Raw genomic sequence first — 20,365 nt, 5'->3', positions numbered from 1 at the left:
GAGTGCTCTGGACCTCAGACTTGGCCGAAGGTTCAACTTCCAACAAGACAATAACCCTAAGCACACAGCTAAAATAACAAAGGAGTGGCTTCAGAACAACTCTGTGACCATTCTTGATTGGCCCAGCCACAGCCCTGACCTAGACCCAATTGAGCATCTCTGGAGAGACCTGAAAATGGCTGTCCACCAACGTTCACCATCCAACCTGATGGAACTGGAGAGGATCTGCAAGGCAGAATGGCAGAGGATCTCCAAATCCAGGTGTGAAAAACTTGTTGCATCATTCCCAAGAAGACTCATGGCTGTACTAGCTCAAAAGGGGGTTCTACTCAATACTGAACAAAGGGTTCAGGGTTCTGAATACTTATGGCCATGTGATATTTCAGCTTTTCTTTTTAATAAATTTGCAAACATTTCTAAATTTCTGTTTTTTTTCAGTCAAGATGAGATGCAGAGTGTACATTAATGAGAAAAAAAAGAACTTTTTTGAATTCACCAAATGGCTACAATGAAACAAAGAGTGAAAAATTTAAAGGGGTCTGAATACTTTCTGTACCCACTGTACAATTGGTGGAGAAAGGTTGAACTTGATGGACCTAGATCTTTTTTCAATCTATGTAACTATGTAAAAATTTCAGCTGCAAAGGAATAAAACCAAATAAATGATAGAGTCCAGATAGTCACCAAAAATAAAACGCTCTCTCATCATGCAAAATTGTGTACTAAATTCTTGCCTATCAATGGAGATTTGCCTCAACATGAGACATTGCCCCTCTGACTATCAAGAAGAAAGTCATATATCAGTAATAGAGAACAATGATAAACAGCAAGAACTATGCTCCCACACCTCAGGGACTGAAGGACAGAAAAATCAGCCTGACATCTGATATTTCAGTAACTGTAGCACAGAATTGAGAGGCTGACATCTGACACCTCACTGATGGAGAGAAGAGAGAGAGGCTAGCATCTGATACCTTAATTGAAGGACAGAATAGAAAGGCTGACATCTGACACCTCAGTGACTGAAGGACAGAATAGAGAGGCTACCATCTGACACCTCACTGATGGACAGAAAAGAGAGGCTGACGTTTGAGACCTCAGTGACTGAAGGGCAGAATAGAGAGGTTGACATCTGACACTTTAGTGACTGAAGGACACAACAGAGAGGCTGACATCTGATACTTCACTGACTGAAGGACATAATAGAAGGGCTGACATCTGATATGTCAGTGACTGAAGGACACAGCAGAGAGGTTGAACGTTTCATGTATTAAGACATACAGTATATGTGCCCCATCTCCCCTCTAGATGCCGACCACCACTCAGAGTGTCATGGCTAACATTTTGACGTCCATGTTTACTCGCTATGTGATTTGTAATACATGATAATGAATAACAAAGATCAGCAGAAGGAGAATACTGAGCTGGAAATATATCATGTCCTTATATTACTTACATGTTTTTCATCCGTCTGATCCAGCCTCTTGGTTTTCTAGTTCAGAAAGAAAAAATAAGATATTATATGATCAGTCCCCAATAATAATAACTAGTCCGTTATATCCGAACGCCCGATGTACATGTGAGGTCTCAGCTACTTGTCTGATGTTCCCTCACTGTCTCAGCTTTAGGTTACATTCATACATACATTTTCTCTCCATTATTTTATAAGAAGTCTGTCACCCCCGAAATGCAAATTAAGCTACTTAAACATTTATATAGAGGACGCAGCCCCTGTAGAAATCATACTAGCAATATACATTCTACTGATGTAGTTGCAGAACATGTCACTGTTACTCCATATGACCATGAGGATGCTTTCGTGCCCCCCTGGCTCGCTCTCCGATCTGCATATCCAGCGCGGTCTCTGACCTTGATTGACGGCGCGTTCTCACAGCGAGAGTTCCCTAAACTCAAATCCCTGCTCGTGTGTGCGCACTGACACTGGAGGAGCCCAGCGGCGCTCACTGGGCAGAGCGGGCACACACTCAGTGTGTATGCGGGCACACTCTGATCTCCAGCGCCTCTCTGAAGCTGCTCGCTCGCTACACTCTATAGTCCCCTATCTACTTGATTCAGCACCTGAATTTGCATTTTGGGGGTGACAGACTCCCTTTAAGGAGGACATGGCGCCCACTTCCCATATCATTCTCTATGATCAGCGATAAAGATTCCTGTGTGGGAGAAGCCATCAATGATTTCCTCCCTTCTATCAGGACAGGTGTGACATCCTGGGACAGTGATGGGCGGGCAGGGCTGTCTCACTGACTCCAGGACACGGGTCTGTCATGGACTTGGGGTCTTTCCACTTACACAATCTCCTCCTCACTCGATGTCTCCTCATTTTCTTGTTGTTCTTCATTTTCTTCTCTATTAGAAATAATAACATCATATAACAATTATATCAATGTTTCTCCTGACAGTAAATTCATCCATGATCAGGTCTTCTGTGACGATTTACACTGACATGACTATGGACGTAATGTTAATCATTAGAAATAATGCATATGGCGGAGTTGTGTGTCCTAGGCCACTTTCACACATTCGACATTTATGATCCCTGTGTGGACTGCGATGTACAGACCGACCGAGGGTCTCCTGACCTAAACTCAAGAGCCTTATAGCCTTATATGATGCCAAGTTTGGGTGAGGAAACCCGTGTCTGGCCTGGGTCTTGTGGTCCGTAAACTGACTGAGAAACCCAGACGTCTGAATTCAGATTTATAGGGGAAATTATTAGTGTAATATGGCAGCATATTAAGAATACTTCTGTAGGCCTCTATGTAATAGCGGGAAAGTCTGGCTCCATAGACAGTACAGACCAAAAGTTTGGACACACCTTCTCATTCAAAGATTTTTCTGTATTTTCATGACTCTGAAAATTGTACGTTCACACTGAAGGCATCAAAACTATGAATTAACACGTGTGGAATTATATACTTAACAAAAAAGTGTGAAATAACTGAAAATATGTCTTATATTTTAGGTTCTTCAAAGTAGCCACCTTTTGCTTTGGTGACTGCTTTGCACACTCTTGGCATTCTCTTGATGAGCTTCAAGAGGTAGTCACCGGGAATGGTCTTCCAACAGTCTTGAAGGAGTTCCCAGAGATGCCTAGCAGTTGTTGGCCCTTTTGCCTTCACTCTGCGGTCCAGGTCACCCCAAACCATCTCGATTGGGTTCAGGTCTGGTGACTGTGGAGGCCAGGTCATCTGGTGTAGCACCCCATCACTCTCCTTCTTGGTCAAATATCCCTTACACAGCCTGGAGGTGTGTTTGAGGTCATTGTCCTGTTGAAAAATAAATGATGGTCCAACTAAACGCAAACCGGATGGGATAGCATGCCGCTGCTGTGGTAAGATGCTGTGGTAGCCATGCTGGTTCAGTATGCCTTCAATTGTAATTTTGAATAAATCCCCAACAGTGTCACCAGCAAAGCACCCCCACACCATCACACCTCCTCCTCCATGCTTCATGGTGGGAACCAGGCATGTAGAGTCCATCCGTTCACCTTTTCTGCGTCTCACAAAGACACGGTGGTTGGAACCAAAGATCTCAAATTTGGACTTATCAGACCAAAGCACAGATTTCCACTGGTCTAATGTCCATTCCTTGTGTTCTTTAGCCCAAACAAGTCTCTTTTGCTTGTTGCCTGTCCTTAGCAGTGGTTTCCTAGCAGATATTTTACCATGAAGGCCTGCTGCACAAAGTCTCCTCTTAACAGTTGTTGTAGAGATGTGTCTGCTACTAGAACTCTGTGTGGCATTGACCTGGTCTCTAATCTGAGCTGCTGTTAACCTGCGATTTCTGAGGCTGGTGACTCGGATAAACTTATCCTCAGAAGCAGAGGTGACTCTTGGTCTTCCTTTCCTGGGGCGGTCCTCATGTGAGCCAGTTTCTTTGTAGCGCTTGATGGTTTTTGCTGCTGCACTTGGGGACTTTCAAAGTTTCCCCAATTTTTCGTACTGACTGACCTTCATTTCTTAAAGGGCCACTGTCACCCCCCCCAGCTGTTATAAACTAAAAGAGCCACCTTGTGCAGCAGTAATGCTGCAGTCTAACAAGGTGGCTCTTTTAGTTTTTGATTCATTTATTACCTCAATAAATCGTTTTAAAAATTGGCCACACATACCAGATATTGTGCCAGGAGGCGGTCCGAATCGTCCCCTATGAAGCTCCCAACGGCCGTCACTCTTCTCTTCAGGGGCGATGGTCGCCGCCCCCTGAGCGCTGTTATCTTCTGAAATCCGGCGCCTGCGCTGTGTGTGCCTGCCTGGGGCCTGCACAGTGTTCATTGTCAGTGCGGCCACACTGTTGCTGAATCCCCCGCCCCGCACTGTTATTCATTATGCACAATGCGGGGCTGGGGTTCCTGGGCATGCGCACTGCGCTGTTTAGACGCTCTCCAGCTCCGACGCTCCCCAGCTCCCCCACCTTCCCAGGAACCCCAGCCCCGCACTGTGCATAATGAATAACAGTGCGGGGCGGGGGATTCAGCAACAGTGTGGCCGCACTGACAATGAACACTGCGCAGGCCCCAGGCAGGCACGCACAGCGCAGGCGCCGGATTTCAGAAGATAACAGCGCTCAGGGGGCGGCGACCATCGCCCCTGAAGAGAAGAGTGACGGCCGTTGGGAGCTTCATAGGGGACGATTCGGACCGCCTCCTGGCACAATATCTGGTATGTGTGGCCAAATTTTAAAACGATTTATTCAGGTAATAAATGAATCAAAAACTAAAAGAGCCACCTTGTTAGACTGCAGCATTACTGCTGCACAAGGTGGCTCTTTTAGTTTATAACGGCTGGGGGGGGGGGGGTGACAGTGGCCCTTTAAAGTAATGATGGCCACTCGTTTTTCTTTACTTAGCTGCTTTTTTCTTGCTGTAATACAAATTCTAACAGTCTATTCAGTAGGACTATCAGCTGTGTATCCACCAGACTTCTGCACAACACAAATGATGGTCCCAAACCCATTTATAAGGCAAGAAATCCCACTTATTAAACCTGACAGGGCACACCTGTGAAGTGAAAACCATTTCTGGTGACTACCTCTTGAAACTCAAGAGAATGCCAAGAGTGTTCAAAGCAGTCATCAAAGCAAAAGGTGGCTACTTTGAAGAACCTAGAACATAAGACATATTTTCAGTTGCTTCACACTTTTTTGTTAAGTATATAATTCCACATGTGTTAATTCATAGTTTTGATGCCTTCAGTGTGAATGTACAATTTTCAGAGTCATGAAAATACAGAAAAATCTTTGAATGAGAAGGTGTGTCCAAACTTTTGGTCTGTACTTGTACTTCGATAGATCATAACCATTTCTCAAATATTACATCATATGGAGTTGTGTACATGAGGCCTCAGTCATAGAATGTTCTGTGGTTGAGGCGACTCTTAGGACAATAGAGTCTCCTCCCATGGATCATATCTCATCTCTATACAATGCTGTCACGTTGGTCAACTGCTCCATATCTGCTCTGATAACTAGTGAAACACACCCCATATCCATGTCCCCACATACTCCTTATGGAAATTCCATACAACAAAAAAGTCCCTATCATCCTCACATTATAGCTCCACTTACATGGCATCTCCTGCCTCCTCCTCAGGTTATATAGATATTTCTCCTGGTATTAAGTTCATCCATGATCAGATCTTTATTGTGATCACTAGTGGGCAGATCTGATGTAAAACTGCCACTAATAACCTCATTGTGATTAATATGGACACAGACGGCCTGTAATGGCGGAATCCTATCTATAACCTCAGAACTATTGTGTTCCTCTAAGGACTGGATTATCCATTGGGCTCAGTCTGTTCCTGTAGGCGGTGTGGTAGAAGAGGCCGCTCCTCAGAGGACAGGACGTAGAGTATAAATCACATTATATTACATTCTCACTGGTTTACAGTCATGTTCTTAGTCTTTCCCTGAGATAGTCAGGATTGTGTTCAGGACTAGATCTATAATCTTCTCATGATTGTAACAAGACAAAACTCAGATTGATCACTGGAATCTACTGTGATTGTGGAATGTTCTGTAGAATGTTCTGTGATTGTGTTATAGGCTTCTCCTTTCCATTCTCTATACTTACAATATAGTGTCTGGTGTCCACTCCGAGATGTTTTTGCTATAAAAGAAGAAAAAACTCCAGTTACAATGATTGATTGAGAAACGTGTAGAATATTTCATCTATAACATTAGAACAAGTGTCACTGGGAATATTCTTGCTGCTCCTTATTATAACAGATTATATTGTAAGACTAAAGGGATATCAGGGATCCTTGATAAACGCTGGCTCCGCTGTGATGACTAGTAAAATAACCAATCCCCCAATATTTAGGACCCCTTGTAATTCCCCTCCAAAACAGGTCAATTTCAGTATGTGGCATTGGCATAGTGTTGGTTGCCAGTGCCCTGGGCAAAGCAGCATTTTGTGACCCATAACCCATGACTTCCTAACACTCCTTAGACCGGTATTGATCTTCTTGTTACCCAAACACGGGAATTGTATTTTCAGCCAAAAAATATATATAAAATTATAGTTTTTCCTTGGATTTTTCTGTGGAAAATTCTGTGGATTGTTCTGTGGAATATTCTATGTAATGTTTTGTGGAAGGTTCTGTGGAATGTTCTGTGGATTGTTCTGTGGATTGTTGTGTGGAAGGTTCTGTGGAATGTTATGTAGATTGTTCTGTGGATTGTTCTGTGGAAGGTTCTGTGGAAGGTTCTGTGGAAGGTTCTGTGGAATGTTCTGTGGATTGTTCTGTGGAATGTTCTGTGGAAGGTTCTGTGGAATGTTCTGTGGAATGTTATGTAGATTGTTCTGTGGAATGTTCTGTGGATTGTTCTGTGGAAGGTTCTGTGGAAGGTTCTGTGGAAGGTTCTGTGTAATGTTCTGTGGATTGTTCTGTGGCTGCGGAATAGGCATCTGCTTTCCATTGTCTATACTTACTACAAGGTGTCCAATGTTGTACAGTCTGAGATGTTCGCACTATAAAAACAGAAAAACACCAGTTACAATGATTGATTCAGAAATGTCTAGAACATCTCATCTATAACGTGTGTCACCGGGAATATTCTCCCAAGCACAAGTATTGTATTTTGAGTTAAAAAAAACAACAACAACAAAAACATGTCATTATTCTTTGCTCTTTGACCTTCTGTTTTTTTTGTGTTTTGAAATCCGATATTAAATATATATTTTTTTATAATTTATTAGCATTTTTAAGCTTTTATTTTTTTTATTCTACTTTTTATGTAACTAATTTATCACGTTGACCCTAACCCGAGCCATAACCCTGTAGTAGTAGAAGAGGACGCTTCTCAGAGGACTGGACAGATATTATATATCACATATATTACATTCTGGTATAGGCTATGTGCACACGATGCGGATTTAGTGCGGATACGCAGCAAATTTTTCCGTGCAGAAACGCTACAGATCCGCACTGATGTACAGTACAATGTCATTCAATGGGAAAAGAAAAACCTGTGCAGACTGTGCGGAAAAATCAGTGCGGAATTGCTGCGGATTTCAAAGAAGTGCATGTCACTTTTGTACGGATCTGCAGCATTTCTGCACCCCTCAATGTTAAAATTCCGCAGTGGCAAAAACTGCAGAAAATCCGCACAAAATCCGCATCAATTCCACATAAAAATTGCACAAAATCTGCATAAAAACCGCGGCAAATCCGCGGCTGCGGATTCTGCCAGGCGATGTGGATTTTGTGCAGAAAATTCTGCACCTCTTTTCCTACGTGTGTACATAGCCTTAGGCTACGTGCACACGTCAGGATTTCTTGCAGAAATTTCCTGACAAAAACCGGACATTTCTGCCAGAAATCCGCATGCGTTTTTTTTTGCGGTTTTTATGTGTTTTTAGATCATCTTCTGCACGTTTTTTGCGCGTTTTTTTCCCAATGCATTAAATAGCGGGAAAAACGCAAAAATGGGCAAAATTAATGAACATGCTGCTTTTTTACCGTGATGCGTTTTTTTTTTTGTGAAAAAAAGGGCATCATGTGCACAAAAATTGCGGAATGCATTCTAAATGATAGGATGCATATGTATGCGTTTTTATGCGTTTTTATCGCGAAAAAACGCAAAAAAAATGTGAAAATTTCTGAACGTGTGCACATAACCTTACAGTCATGTATTTAGGTTTCTCTTTCTGTGGAATATTCTGTGAAAGATCTGTGAAACGATCTGTGAAATATTCTGTGGAATGTTCTGTGGAATGTTCTGTGGAATGTTCTGTAGAATGATCTGTGGAATATTCTGTGGAATGTTCTGTGGACTGATCTGTGGAATGTTCCGTGCAATATTCTGTGGAATGTTCTGTAGAATGATCTGTGGAATGTTCTGTGGAATGATCTGTGGAATGTTCCGTGGTTGTGGAGCAGGCATCTCCTTGCATTCTCTTTACTTACAATAAAGTGTCCAGAATTGAAGAGTCCAACAAGTTTGGTCTATAGGAGAAAATAAATCTGTAGTCAGAAAAGTCTAGAACATATCAGGGCTGATTCATCAAATTTGTTTCTGGTGTAAAACAATTTAAATGTCACAAAATTTACAGGCAACTCGAAGTTACATAAAATGTTGGGGCTTTTTCACTCCAGGACATAAAAGTGAAAACATAAAAGCAGCTCTTAGTAGTGACTGAAGAGAGAACAGTGCACAAGATTCAATACTGTCTTCAGTTATTAGCTGCTCACATGTTGTCATCTCTTTTGCTGCTTATGCAGAGCGCAGCAGTCAGGATGGATTTCCATGGACAGAGACCAAGATGCTAAAAGTCACAGTATTATGAAATGAGCTTTGTCACTTCGATGGCTGCTGCCTATACAACGTGTAGCAGTAGGTGACAAACTTATCTGGACTGCTGCGCTCTGCATAGGCAGGAATTCATTGCATTACTGGAAGAGGAGGTTGCACTTGACGCTGCTCGTTTGACTTTGAGTAAATGGGAAATTTGTGCCCCAATGACTTTGATGCTCAGAGTAACGGCTCCTGTAGTCCTCTCATGCCACCCCACTGGCATGCGTCATGACTGGCACCACAAGGTGTAATCTCTGCAGCCGGGGACATGTGAGGCCATGCCGTATATCCTCATTACCTGTATAGCCACATGTACATATAATATACACTATATATTGTCCATACAATCATATTATTACATCTCTCTACATACACAACGTCTCCATCTTGCTCTTCTTGTTCTTGTTCTTTTTCACTATAAGAAATAATGTGAACATATAGAGATAGAACGCGACATATATGGAATTATAGAGATATTTCTCCTCTCATTAAACCCCTTAGTGACCACCGCTATATATTGTCACTGGCCTGAGATATAAGAGAATGTCATCCCCGGATGGGTAAAGACGCAGTGGCGGTCAGCTGTCACTATAGCTCTCTATAATGTATCATCGATAGTGTCTGTGTATAATCATCTCATTATATCTCTCCACTTACACACTCTTATCAGTGTCTGGTGGGTTTCCCTCCTCATCTTCCTCCTCTCTGTCCTCCTCTTCTTCCTCCTCTCTGTCCTCCTCTTCTTCCTCCTCTCTGTCCTCCTCTTCTTCCTCCTCTATGTCCTCCTTTTCTTCCTCCTCTATGTCCTCCTTTTCTTCCTCCTCTATGTCCTCCTCTTCTTCCTCCTCTCTGTCCTCCTCTTCTTCCTCCTCTCTGTCCTCCTCTTCTTCCTCCTCTCTGTCCTCCTCTTCTTCCTCCTCTATGTCCTCCTTTTCTTCCTCCTCTATGTCCTCCTTTTCTTCCTCCTCTATGTCCTCCTCTTCTTCCTCCTCTCTGTCCTCCTCTTCTTCCTCCTCTCTGTCCTCCTCTTCTTCCTCCTGTATGTCCTCCTCTTCTTCCTCCTCACTATTAAAGATAAAAAAAATCACATACAGAAATCCAGAGATATTTCTCGTGGTGATGGATTCATCCACAGACAGATGATTATTGTGGTCACTAGTGGGGATTTCTGATGTGGCATAATATATTCCGTCCCTCATTCTATACACTTACATTATAGTGTCCAGTCTAGGTGGTGAAGATACTGTCGGATAATATAATCAATGATATTGCGACATCTACACAATTCCAAAAAAACTTTCTATTGTCCCTTGTTATGAAAATCTCCAGCAAGGGTGATATTTCCTTCTAGATGGTGGCCCGATTCTAATGCATTGGGTATTCTAGAATATGTATGTAGTTTATTTATGAAGCTTTCAGAATAATTTATGCACAGGATTGGGCCGGCCGCGACCAATTAGCGAAGCGTGGTTCAAATTCCGCGCCAATTCGTGGGCGGACAGTGCCTGTCGCTGATTGTTCGCGGCGGAGTGTGACCAATCAGTGAAGCCAGGGCCTGCTCCAGGTTTTTTGAGGGCCCCGGGCGAAAGAGTTTCAGTGGGCCCCCCTCTTTAACACATACCACGATTCATGATGCACAGATACAGCAGAGAAATATAGCACAGCCAAGTAGCATACAGCCCACGCAGTATATAACACAGCCCAAGTAGTATATAGCATAACCACGTAGTATATAGCACAGCCACATAGTATATAACACAGCCCACGTAGTATATAGCTACGTCATCATCTCGCGTGACCGCAATGCATGGACCGGAGCATCGCGAGGAGCGGGAAAGGCCCCGGAAGGTGAGAATATAATGATTTTTTTAATTTTTTTTATTATTTTTAACATTAGATCTTTTTACTATTGATGCTGCATAGGCAGCATCAGTAGTAAAAAGTTGGTCACACAGGGTTAATAGCAGCGTTAACGGACATAACGCGGTGTAACGCAGCCATTAACCCTGTGTGAGCGCTGACTGGAGGGGAGTATGGAGGGGGCACTGACTGCAGGGGAGTAGGGAGCGGCCATTTCACGGCTGGACTGTGCCCGTTGCTGATTGGTCGCGGCCAAACGGCCACGACCAATCGGCGACTTGGGATTTCTGTGACAGACAGAAAGAAAGACAGACAGAAGGACAGACAGAAAGACGGAAGTGACCCTAAGACAATTATATAGTAGATGTGGATCCTGGGGTGGTGCGGGGCGAGGCCTCGTCAGTTACCACAAGTATACACAGCACTTGTATGGTCAGTACGATGGGACACGTGTATAAGACACGACTATGTATCATCTACTATTTCTCCAGAAGGCAGGAAGAGGTTGTCTTGTCGTCTTTAGCATTTTTTATGCAAACTAAAAACTCCTTTTTACAATATCAGCAAAATCTCTGAGACTTCAGAATACTTGCGCATGATGGGGGAAAGGGGACATTTTTGCCCCCACAGACTTTGGTGCCCAGAACCACTGCACCTGGGGTCCTCTCATGCTTCACCACTGATATGTGTCATGACTTGTACCACCAAAACCTACTATTTCTGCAGCCGGGTATTAGTGAGGCCGTGGTATATACGGGAAGTATCCGTACTCTGTGAACTTTTCTCCTTTTTTTTACGTTACACCCACAAACTTAAATGTAGTTTATTGGGATTTTATGTGAACACAAAGTAGCAAGGTGCCGTATATATCACTCCCTCCATAATTACATTTCTATAACGTGTAATATAGAATGTCCACACAATTATCTCATTAAATCTCTCTACATACATGACGTCTGCAGCATCCTCATCTGGTTCTTCTTCTTCACTGTAAGATATAACATGGCATATATAGATTTATACAGATATTTCTCCTGACATTGAGGTTATCCATGATGAGATGTTTATTGTGATCACTAATGGGGATGTCTGATGTAAAACTGTCATTAACCCGATAAACCGGGCCTTTTTTTTTTCTTTTTTCATTTACGTGGCTGTATGAAGCTTTGTTTCATGTCAGACAAATTATATATTTTTTACCTCTAATGTAGGGTACATAGAAATTGCTACATAATTAAATTAATTTTTCTTTACAACACAAATATAGAAAAAAAACAATTTTTTCTTATTTTTTGTGTTCATATTTTTTACAGTTCACTTTTCACAATATCGATCCAGGTATAATGCCCTCCATCCTGAGCCTTTTCCTGGCATATTGTTCCCTATCCTGGGCCTTTTAAAGTAATAATGTTCGCCCTCCTGGTATATTGTCTTGATCCTGGGTCCCTTCCTTGGATAACGTTTCCCTTTGCTGGTATAATGTTCTCCACCTTGGGTCCCTTCCTAATATGTCTCTCTCCTATCATAATGTGCTCCATCCTGGGGCCCTTCCTGGTATAATGCTTCCCTTTTCAGGTATAATGTTCTCCATCCTTTGCCCCACCTGGTATATCATCCCCAATCCTGGACCCTCTCCAGTAATATATGCCCCTCGTATTTATATCCACAGAACAACTGTGCTCCTCTCAGGATTGGTTTCCCATTAGGCTCAGTCTGTTCTTATAGGCAGTGTGGTAGAAGACTTTGCTGTCCCACTACAGGATGTATATTATATATAACCAGGGGTGTACATAGAATAGAAATCATGGAGCCCCATAGCAGAAGTCCCAATTGCCACCCACTCCCTCCCCCCAAAAAATTAATAATATTCAGTGGGGTCACAGAAGCAAATATCTCGTAACTTTGCAACCCATATGAAGTAATTTTGCCCCTAATGAAGCCCCTCAGTGTTGCCACACATTAGGATTCTTCTTCAATGGCCCCCATACAGTATGATGACAACAAATCTGCCCCTAAACACAGTAAGGCTAAGTTCACATTTGCGGTCAGCGCCGCAGCGTCGGGCGCCGCAGCGTCGCCGCATGCATCATGCGCCCCTATATTTAACATGGGGGCGCATGGACATGCGGCGCACTTGCGTTTTGCGCCGCATGCGTTACTCCAGCGCACGCGTCCGGGCGCAGAGGACGCAGCAAGTTGCATTTTTGCAGCGTCCAAAATCAATGAAAAAAAGGACGCATGCGGCGCAAAACGTAGCGTTGTGCATGCGTTCACATTTGCGTTGTGCGTTGCGTCGCCGACGCTGCGGCGCACAACGCAAATGTGAACGTAGCCTAAGACATACCTAAAGGGAATTCTTCCACAGTACCCTCTACATGCACAGTACCACCATACAGTACCAGACCCCTTCTGCAAAGTATAATATAGTATAATGGTGCCCATAGTCTCCCACACACAGTATGATGGCCCTGACACAGCCCTCCATACAGTATGTTGGTCCCTACAACATCCACATTGTATAATGGCTCGTGCACTTTACAATGGACCACACTATCACTCCACACTGAATAATGTCCCACACAGCCCTCCAAATAGTATAATGCCCCCCACACACAGCCCTCCAAACTCTATAATGGCCCCCACACAGCCCTACACACAATATAACTGCCCCACACACAGCCCTACACCCAGTATAACTGCCCCCACACAGCCCTACACACAGTATAACTGCCCCTCAAACAGCCCTACACACAATATAACTACCCCACACATCAATCCAAATAGTATAACTGGCCCACACAGTCCTGCAAATAATATAATGGACCCCAAGAGGTCCTCTAAGTAGCATGATGGCCCACCAAGTAGCCCTCCGATTATTATGATTGTTTCCTAAGTGGCCCTCCAAATAGTATGATGGCCTCCACAATATACTCATTAATAAATACTCACCTCTTCTTGTTCCCCCACTGTTCAGGTCTCTGCAGCATGTGGTCTGATCTTTGGTGCTGGTCGGCACAACAGGTGTAATGTAGTGACTTCATCGCGCCCGCTGCGCTGGGACGTCAGACGCACAGAGAGAATGATGGAGGAGGGAGTGTCAGCTAACGGCTCCTCTTCCATCATTGCTTTCAAATGTATCGGTATTGAGGAATGAGGGTGCGCGGTGGTGGCACTAGCACCAGGCCTTACAGCGGCTGCCTGGTCTGCTTCTATTACCGGTACACCACTGAATATAACTTTATATTACATTCTTACTGGTTTATAGCCATGTTTTCAGGTTTGCCTGAGATACTAAGAATTGTGTTAAGACCTAGAACGATATTCTCCAATGTGGTATAACCAGAGAAATCTTCAGAATGTTCTGTGAAATGTTCTGTGGTTGTGGACGGTGGTTCTTTTTAATTTTTTACACTTACATTATGGTGTCGAGATCTGGCGGCTTGGAGACCCTGGTTGGAAATCTGCCCGGTCTGTAAAATAAAAGCTCCAGTTACAATGATTGATTCAAATTGTCTCTACAGAGAGGAAGAGAACTAAAACTCTAGTGCCCCCTATTGGAAGTAACAATCCTAACAGTCAATGTCGACCCTTAAACGGGCCTTGTCACATGACTTAGGATAAAAGCCAAACCAGAATCTCAATTTGCAGACACTGTGTTTCGGGGTACTGCCCCTCGTCAGTGCAAAGAGAAATGATACTTTTTGGATCCTGGTCAGACGCCTCTCACTCAGCCAAACTAGATCTCCACTTTGCACTGACGAGGGGCAGTACCCCGAAACACAGTGTCTGCAAATTGAGATGCTGGTTTGGCTTTTATCCTAAGTCATGTGACAAGTCTCGTTAAAGGGTCAACATTGACTGTTAGGATTGCTACATCCAATAGGGGGCACTAGAGTTCTAGTTCTCTTCCTCTCTGAAGAGACAATTTGTATATTTCCCAGAGGAGCATTGCAGCTCATATTTTTTTGAGACGGACACAAATTTTGGTTCTCACAAAGTTTTCTTCTTCAGTGTTTTTAAATCTTTTAGTCGGAAGACTTAATATTTATAGTGTTGACCCTTATTTTTCAAGACTGCCCTTAACCCTGGCAGCTGGATATCAGTTTCTGGGCCAAATCCTGTGGAATGACGGCCATTTTTTAACTAAAAAACTTGATGTATTTGTTAATAAAAGTTTAAAAACATGTGAGATGCTGATAATTAGTGTTGAGCGATACTTTCCGATATCGGAAAGTATCGGTATCGGAAAGTATCGGCCGATACCGTCAAAATATCGGATCCAATCCGATACCGATACCCGATCCCAATGCAAGTCAATGGGACGAAAATATCGGAATTAAAATAAACCCTTTATAAACTTGTAGGTTCATTCTACATGAAGGAAAACAACTAAGAATAATGTAGGATGTATTGGGGGACGTGGCGGAGACATTAAAGGCACAGAGGTTTAGCCCAATGTAATAGAATAGCAGGATTTTGGGGGTTTTTTATGACGTTCGGCGGTAGAAAGATTTTGACTATGTTAATTTTTTTTTTTATTTTTGTCAGATATTGATGTTTCACTACTTCCACGCCCTTCACCTTCTTTTTTACTTCTCCCACACTTTCTTCTTCATTATCCTCATCATCAGCTTCTTTGACATCAACTTCTTCACCTTATTCATCTTCTTCTTCATCTTCTACCTATTATTTTTTTGGTTACATTGTTCATATTCTTTTTATTTTACTATTATCTTCATCATATTCTACTTCTTCATCATATTCTTATTTGTGACAGGCATTCCCGTAGTTGTTATCTATAAAAGTTTGAAGATTACACCTTCCGTTCTGCCTGTCACAAAAGAGTTACATTTGTCCGCGTTCAGTTTGGCCTGCAGCATCAGGCTTTATGCAGGGGCACCACGAGGAGGAACGGACTCACCCCCATACACTGCTTAGTCTTCTTCTGCTTATAATTTAGATAATATTTTTTGCTCTGATATTTAGTGTTATGCTTAATGTTCTTCTGCTCTTTGTTCTGCAGCCTCTTGTTCTTCTGCTTCTCGGTCTTCCAGGTCGTCGTCGTCTCCAGGGTCGTCGTCTCCGGGGTCGTCGTCATCGGGGTGGTCTTCAGGGTCGTCGTCTCCGGGGTCGTCGTCATCGGGGTGGTCTTCGGGGTCATCGTCTCCAGGGTCGTCGTCATCACGGTGGTTGTCGTCTCTGGTGTCGTCGTCATCTTAGGGGTGGTCTTCCGGGTCATCGTGTTTAGTCTCTTGAACTTGGAAATGTAGCAGAAGGTACAAGAAGGCTGAGAAAATGCCGAGAACCAGCTGATGGAACTGGAACTCGGATGGCTACCCGAAGGTCCAAGAGCCAATGGAACTACCGAGGACCAGCTGACGTTACTGGAACCCGGTTACTAAGCAGGAGGTACCCGTGCCTGAAAGCACTACCAAGGACCACCTGACGTTGGTGGAACTCGGATACCCAGAGGGAGGCACCTAAGCCAAAGGCTCTGCCCGGAACCAGCTGACGGTACTGGAACCAGGATGGGGAGCAGAAGGTACAAGAGCAAAAGACACTGCCGAGAACCAGCTGACGGTGCTGGAACCCGGATGGGTAGCCGAAGGTCCAAGAGCCAATGGAACTACCGATGGACCAGCTGACGTTACTGGAACCCGGTTACTAAGCAGGAGGTACCCGTGCCTGAAAGCACTACCAAGGACCACCTGACGTTGGTGGAACTCGGATACCCAGAGGGAGGCACCTAAGCCAAAGGCTCTGCCCGGAACCAGCTGACGGTACTGCAACCAGGATGGGGAGCAGAAGGTACAAGAGCAAGTGTCTGCGTGGCTTTTGCAGGACACGATGCCGGCTGCACAGCAGGGGAACAGCTGGCGGTGCTGAACCCCACTGACACATTGGCTGGTGTTTTTCTCTGTGCAGCTAGCAGTACCGGGCCCCAACTGGCGGTGTTGGAGGCCGGGGTCAGCAGGAGGAGGAGATGGAGCAGAGTGTAGGCCGAAGCCTGAACTGGCGGCAGCTTTTGGGTCTGTTGTGCCTGCGTGGCAGTTGCAGGACACGTTGCCGGCTGCACAGCAGGGGAACAGCTGGCGGTGCTGAACCCCACTGACACATTGGCTGGTGTTTTTCTCTGTGCAGCTAGCAGTACCGGGCCCCAACTGGCGGTGTTGGAGCCCAGGGCTCTGCAGGGGGAGCAGAGTGTAGGCCGAAGCCTAATTGAACCAATTTCAAAGGTAACCTTTAACCCCCCCTCAGGGGTTACAAAGTAGAAGAGCCACAGCTTATGCAGCAGTAGTGCTGCACAAGTCAAAGGTTGCTCTTTTAATTTCGCTCCTTGCACACGCTGAATGAAACACGTATAACATTTAGCCCTTTAAACAGTCAAACTGTGTTGGAGGCGCGAGTTCCCTTTGTAATGAGACGCAGCACAGATGTCAAGAATCCCACCTTGGTGCTGGGTGCAGCCTCCTGAGCGTTGTTATTTGCTGTACAGGAGTCTGCGCTATCGTGTTATCCCCTGGCCTAGCGCTGTTAGCGCTGCCCATGTTCTGGCATCATTTAATGTCGGCCGGTGCGGTTCGCGATGACCATGAATCCCAGCCCCGCAGTGTCTTAACATTGTTAAAACACTGTGGGGCTGGGATGCAGGGCCTGGCGCAGCACATATGTTCGCCTCTCACACTCGGGTCCTTACACCCGCTTCAGACTGTGCGGCGTCATCTGATCCCTTATCGCATGCCACGGCCATGAAGCCGCACAGTCCGCAGAAGGCGGAAGGAGATGAGGGACAGGCGAACTGATGCACTGATCATGCCCGTCAATCACACCCTCGCAGTCCCAATAAATAAGACACCGAGGGGCGTTGTGTGGGTCAGGGCGGCCGCAGAGGCGCAGGCAGCCAAACAATGATGCCAGAAGACGGGCAGCGCTACCAAGGGGGTTGCAGCGTGTCATTACAAAGGAAAGTCACACCACCGGGACGGTTAAATGGTCACACAGAGGACACATTTTAGACGTGTTTTCAGTTCCACATGTGCGAGGAGAATACGTTTATGAGCCACCTTGCACACATGCAGCATTACCGCTGTACAAGGTGGCCTTTAAAACGTACAAACGCCTGGGGGAGGGGGGACAGGTTCCCTTCAATTTCAGTTCTTGTGTCTGCGTGGCTTTTGCAGGACACGATGCCGGCTGCACAGCAGGGGAACAGCTGGCGGTGCTGAACCCCACTGACACATTGGCTGGTGTTTTTCTCTGTGCAGCTAGCAGTACCGGGCCCCAACTGGCGGTGTTGGAGCCCGGGGTCAGCAGGAGGAGGAGATGGAGCAGAGTGTAGGCCGAAGCCTGCACTGGCGGCAGCTTTTGGGTCTGTTGTGCCTGCGTGGCAGTTGCAGGACACGTTGCCGGCTGCACAGCAGGGGAACAGCTGGCGGTGCTGAACCCCACTGACACATTGGCTGGTGTTTTTCTCTGTGCAGCTAGCAGTACCGGGCCCCAACTGGCGGTGTTGGAGCCCGGGGTCAGCAGGAGGAGGAGATGGAGCAGAGTGTAGGCCGAAGCCTGCACTGGCGGCAGCTTTTGGGTCTGTTGTGCCTGCGTGGCAGTTGCAGGACACGTTGCCGGCTGCACAGCAGGGGAACAGCTGGCGGTGCTGAACCCCACTGACACATTGGCTGGTGTTTTTCTCTGTGCAGCTAGCAGTACCGGGCCCCAACTGGCGGTGTTGGAGCCCAGGGCTCTGCAGGGGGAGCAGAGTGTAGGCCGAAGCCTAATTGAACCAATTTCAAAGGTAACCTTTAACCCCCCCTCAGGGGTTACAAAGTAGAAGAGCCACAGCTTATGCAGCAGTAGTGCTGCACAAGTCAAAGGTTGCTCTTTTAATTTCGCTCCTTGCACACGCTGAATGAAACACGTATAACATTTAGCCCTTTAAACAGTCAAACTGTGTTGGAGGCGCGAGTTCCCTTTGTAATGAGACGCAGCACAGATGTCAAGAATCCCACCTTGGTGCTGGGTGCAGCCTCCTGAGCGTTGTTATTTGCTGTACAGGAGTCTGCGCTGTCGTGTTATCCCCTGGCCTAGCGCTGTTAGCGCTGCCCATGTTCTGGCATCATTTAATGTCGGCCGGTGCGGTTCGCGATGACCATGAATCCCAGCCCCGCAGTGTCTTAACATTGTTAAAACACTGCGGGGCTGGGATGCAGGGCCTGGCGCAGCACATATGTTCGCCTCTCACACTCGGGTCCTTACACCCGCTTCAGACTGTGCGGCGTCATCTGATCCCTTATCGCATGCCACGGCCATGAAGCCGCACAGTCCGCAGAAGGCGGAAGGAGATGAGGGACAGGCGAACTGATGCACTGATCATGCCCGTCAATCACACCCTCGCAGTCCCAATAAATAAGACACCGAGGGGCGTTGTGTGGGTCAGGGCGGCCGCAGAGGCGCAGGCAGCCAAACAATGATGCCAGAAGACGGGCAGCGCTACCAAGGGGGTTGCAGCGTGTCATTACAAAGGAAAGTCACACCACCGGGACGGTTAAATGGTCACACAGAGGACACATTTTAGACGTGTTTTCAGTTCCACATGTGCGAGGAGAATACGTTTATGAGCCACCTTGCACACATGCAGCATTACCGCTGTACAAGGTGGCCTTTAAAACGTACAAACGCCTGGGGGAGGGGGGACAGGTTCCCTTCAATTTCAGTTCTTGTGTCTGCGTGGCTTTTGCAGGACACGATGCCGGCTGCACAGCAGGGGAACAGCTGGCGGTGCTGAACCCCACTGACACATTGGCTGGTGTTTTTCTCTGTGCAGCTAGCAGTACCGGGCCCCAACTGGCGGTGTTGGAGCCCGGGGTCAGCAGGAGGAGGAGATGGAGCAGAGTGTAGGCCGAAGCCTGCACTGGCGGCAGCTTTTGGGTCTGTTGTGCCTGCGTGGCAGTTGCAGGACACGTTGCCGGCTGCACAGCAGGGGAACAGCTGGCGGTGCTGAACCCCACTGACACATTGGCTGGTGTTTTTCTCTGTGCAGCTAGCAGTACCGGGCCCCAACTGGCGGTGTTGGAGCCCAGGGCTCTGCAGGGGGAGCAGAGTGTAGGCCGAAGCCTAATTGAACCAATTTCAAAGGTAACCTTTAACCCCCCCTCAGGGGTTACAAAGTAGAAGAGCCACAGCTTATGCAGCAGTAGTGCTGCACAAGTCAAAGGTTGCTCTTTTAATTTCGCTCCTTGCACACGCTGAATGAAACACGTATAACATTTAGCCCTTTAAACAGTCAAACTGTGTTGGAGGCGCGAGTTCCCTTTGTAATGAGACACAGCACAGATGTCAAGAATCCCACCTTGGTGCTGGGTGCAGCCTCCTGAGCGTTGTTATTTGCTGTACAGGAGTCTGCGCTGTCGTGTTATCCCCTGGCCTAGCGCTGTTAGCGCTGCCCATGTTCTGGCATCATTTAATGTCGGCCGGTGCGGTTCGCGATGACCATGAAGCCCAGCCCCGCAGTGTCTTAACATTGTTAAAACACTGCGGGGCTGGGATGCAGGGCCTGGCGCAGCACATATGTTCGCCTCTCACACTCGGGTCCTTACACCCGCTTCAGACTGTGCGGCGTCATCTGATCCCTTATCGCATGCCACGGCCATGAAGCCGCACAGTCCGCAGAAGGCGGAAGGAGATGAGGGAC

At 46.1% G+C, this 20,365-nt stretch overlaps 1 protein-coding gene and 2 long non-coding RNA genes across 3 annotated transcripts in view; all 3 read right to left on the bottom strand.

The window, feature by feature from the left end:
* LOC143808550 (uncharacterized) overlaps positions 1–20,365 on the bottom strand; it is a 1,160,439-nt gene that overhangs the window by 118,341 nt on the left and 1,021,733 nt on the right. The gene's annotated exons all lie outside the window — the stretch shown is intronic.
* LOC143810147 (uncharacterized) lies at positions 1,459–9,621 on the bottom strand. Its single transcript, XR_013222673.1, has 7 exons — positions 9,475–9,621; positions 9,191–9,232; positions 8,430–8,468; positions 6,953–6,991; positions 6,092–6,127; positions 2,311–2,367; positions 1,459–1,492 (listed from the first exon to the last, which is right to left on the bottom strand). It is a non-coding gene; the product is annotated as an uncharacterized LOC143810147 (long non-coding RNA).
* LOC143809004 (uncharacterized) overlaps positions 11,512–20,365 on the bottom strand; it is a 28,399-nt gene continuing 19,545 nt past the window's right edge. The window contains exons 7-8 of the mRNA XM_077292183.1: positions 14,094–14,147; positions 11,512–11,665 (exon numbers count right to left, since the gene is read on the bottom strand). Coding sequence (XP_077148298.1) covers positions 11,512–11,665; positions 14,094–14,147 — 208 coding nt within the window. The remainder of the gene's footprint in view (positions 11,666–14,093; positions 14,148–20,365) is intronic.

Source organism: Ranitomeya variabilis, chromosome 2 (assembly GCF_051348905.1).
Source record: "Ranitomeya variabilis isolate aRanVar5 chromosome 2, aRanVar5.hap1, whole genome shotgun sequence".
Classification (NCBI taxonomy): Eukaryota; Metazoa; Chordata; class Amphibia; order Anura; family Dendrobatidae; genus Ranitomeya; species Ranitomeya variabilis.
The sequence above is the reverse complement of the archived record's forward strand: the minus strand, read 5'-3'. Positions and strand labels throughout refer to the sequence as shown.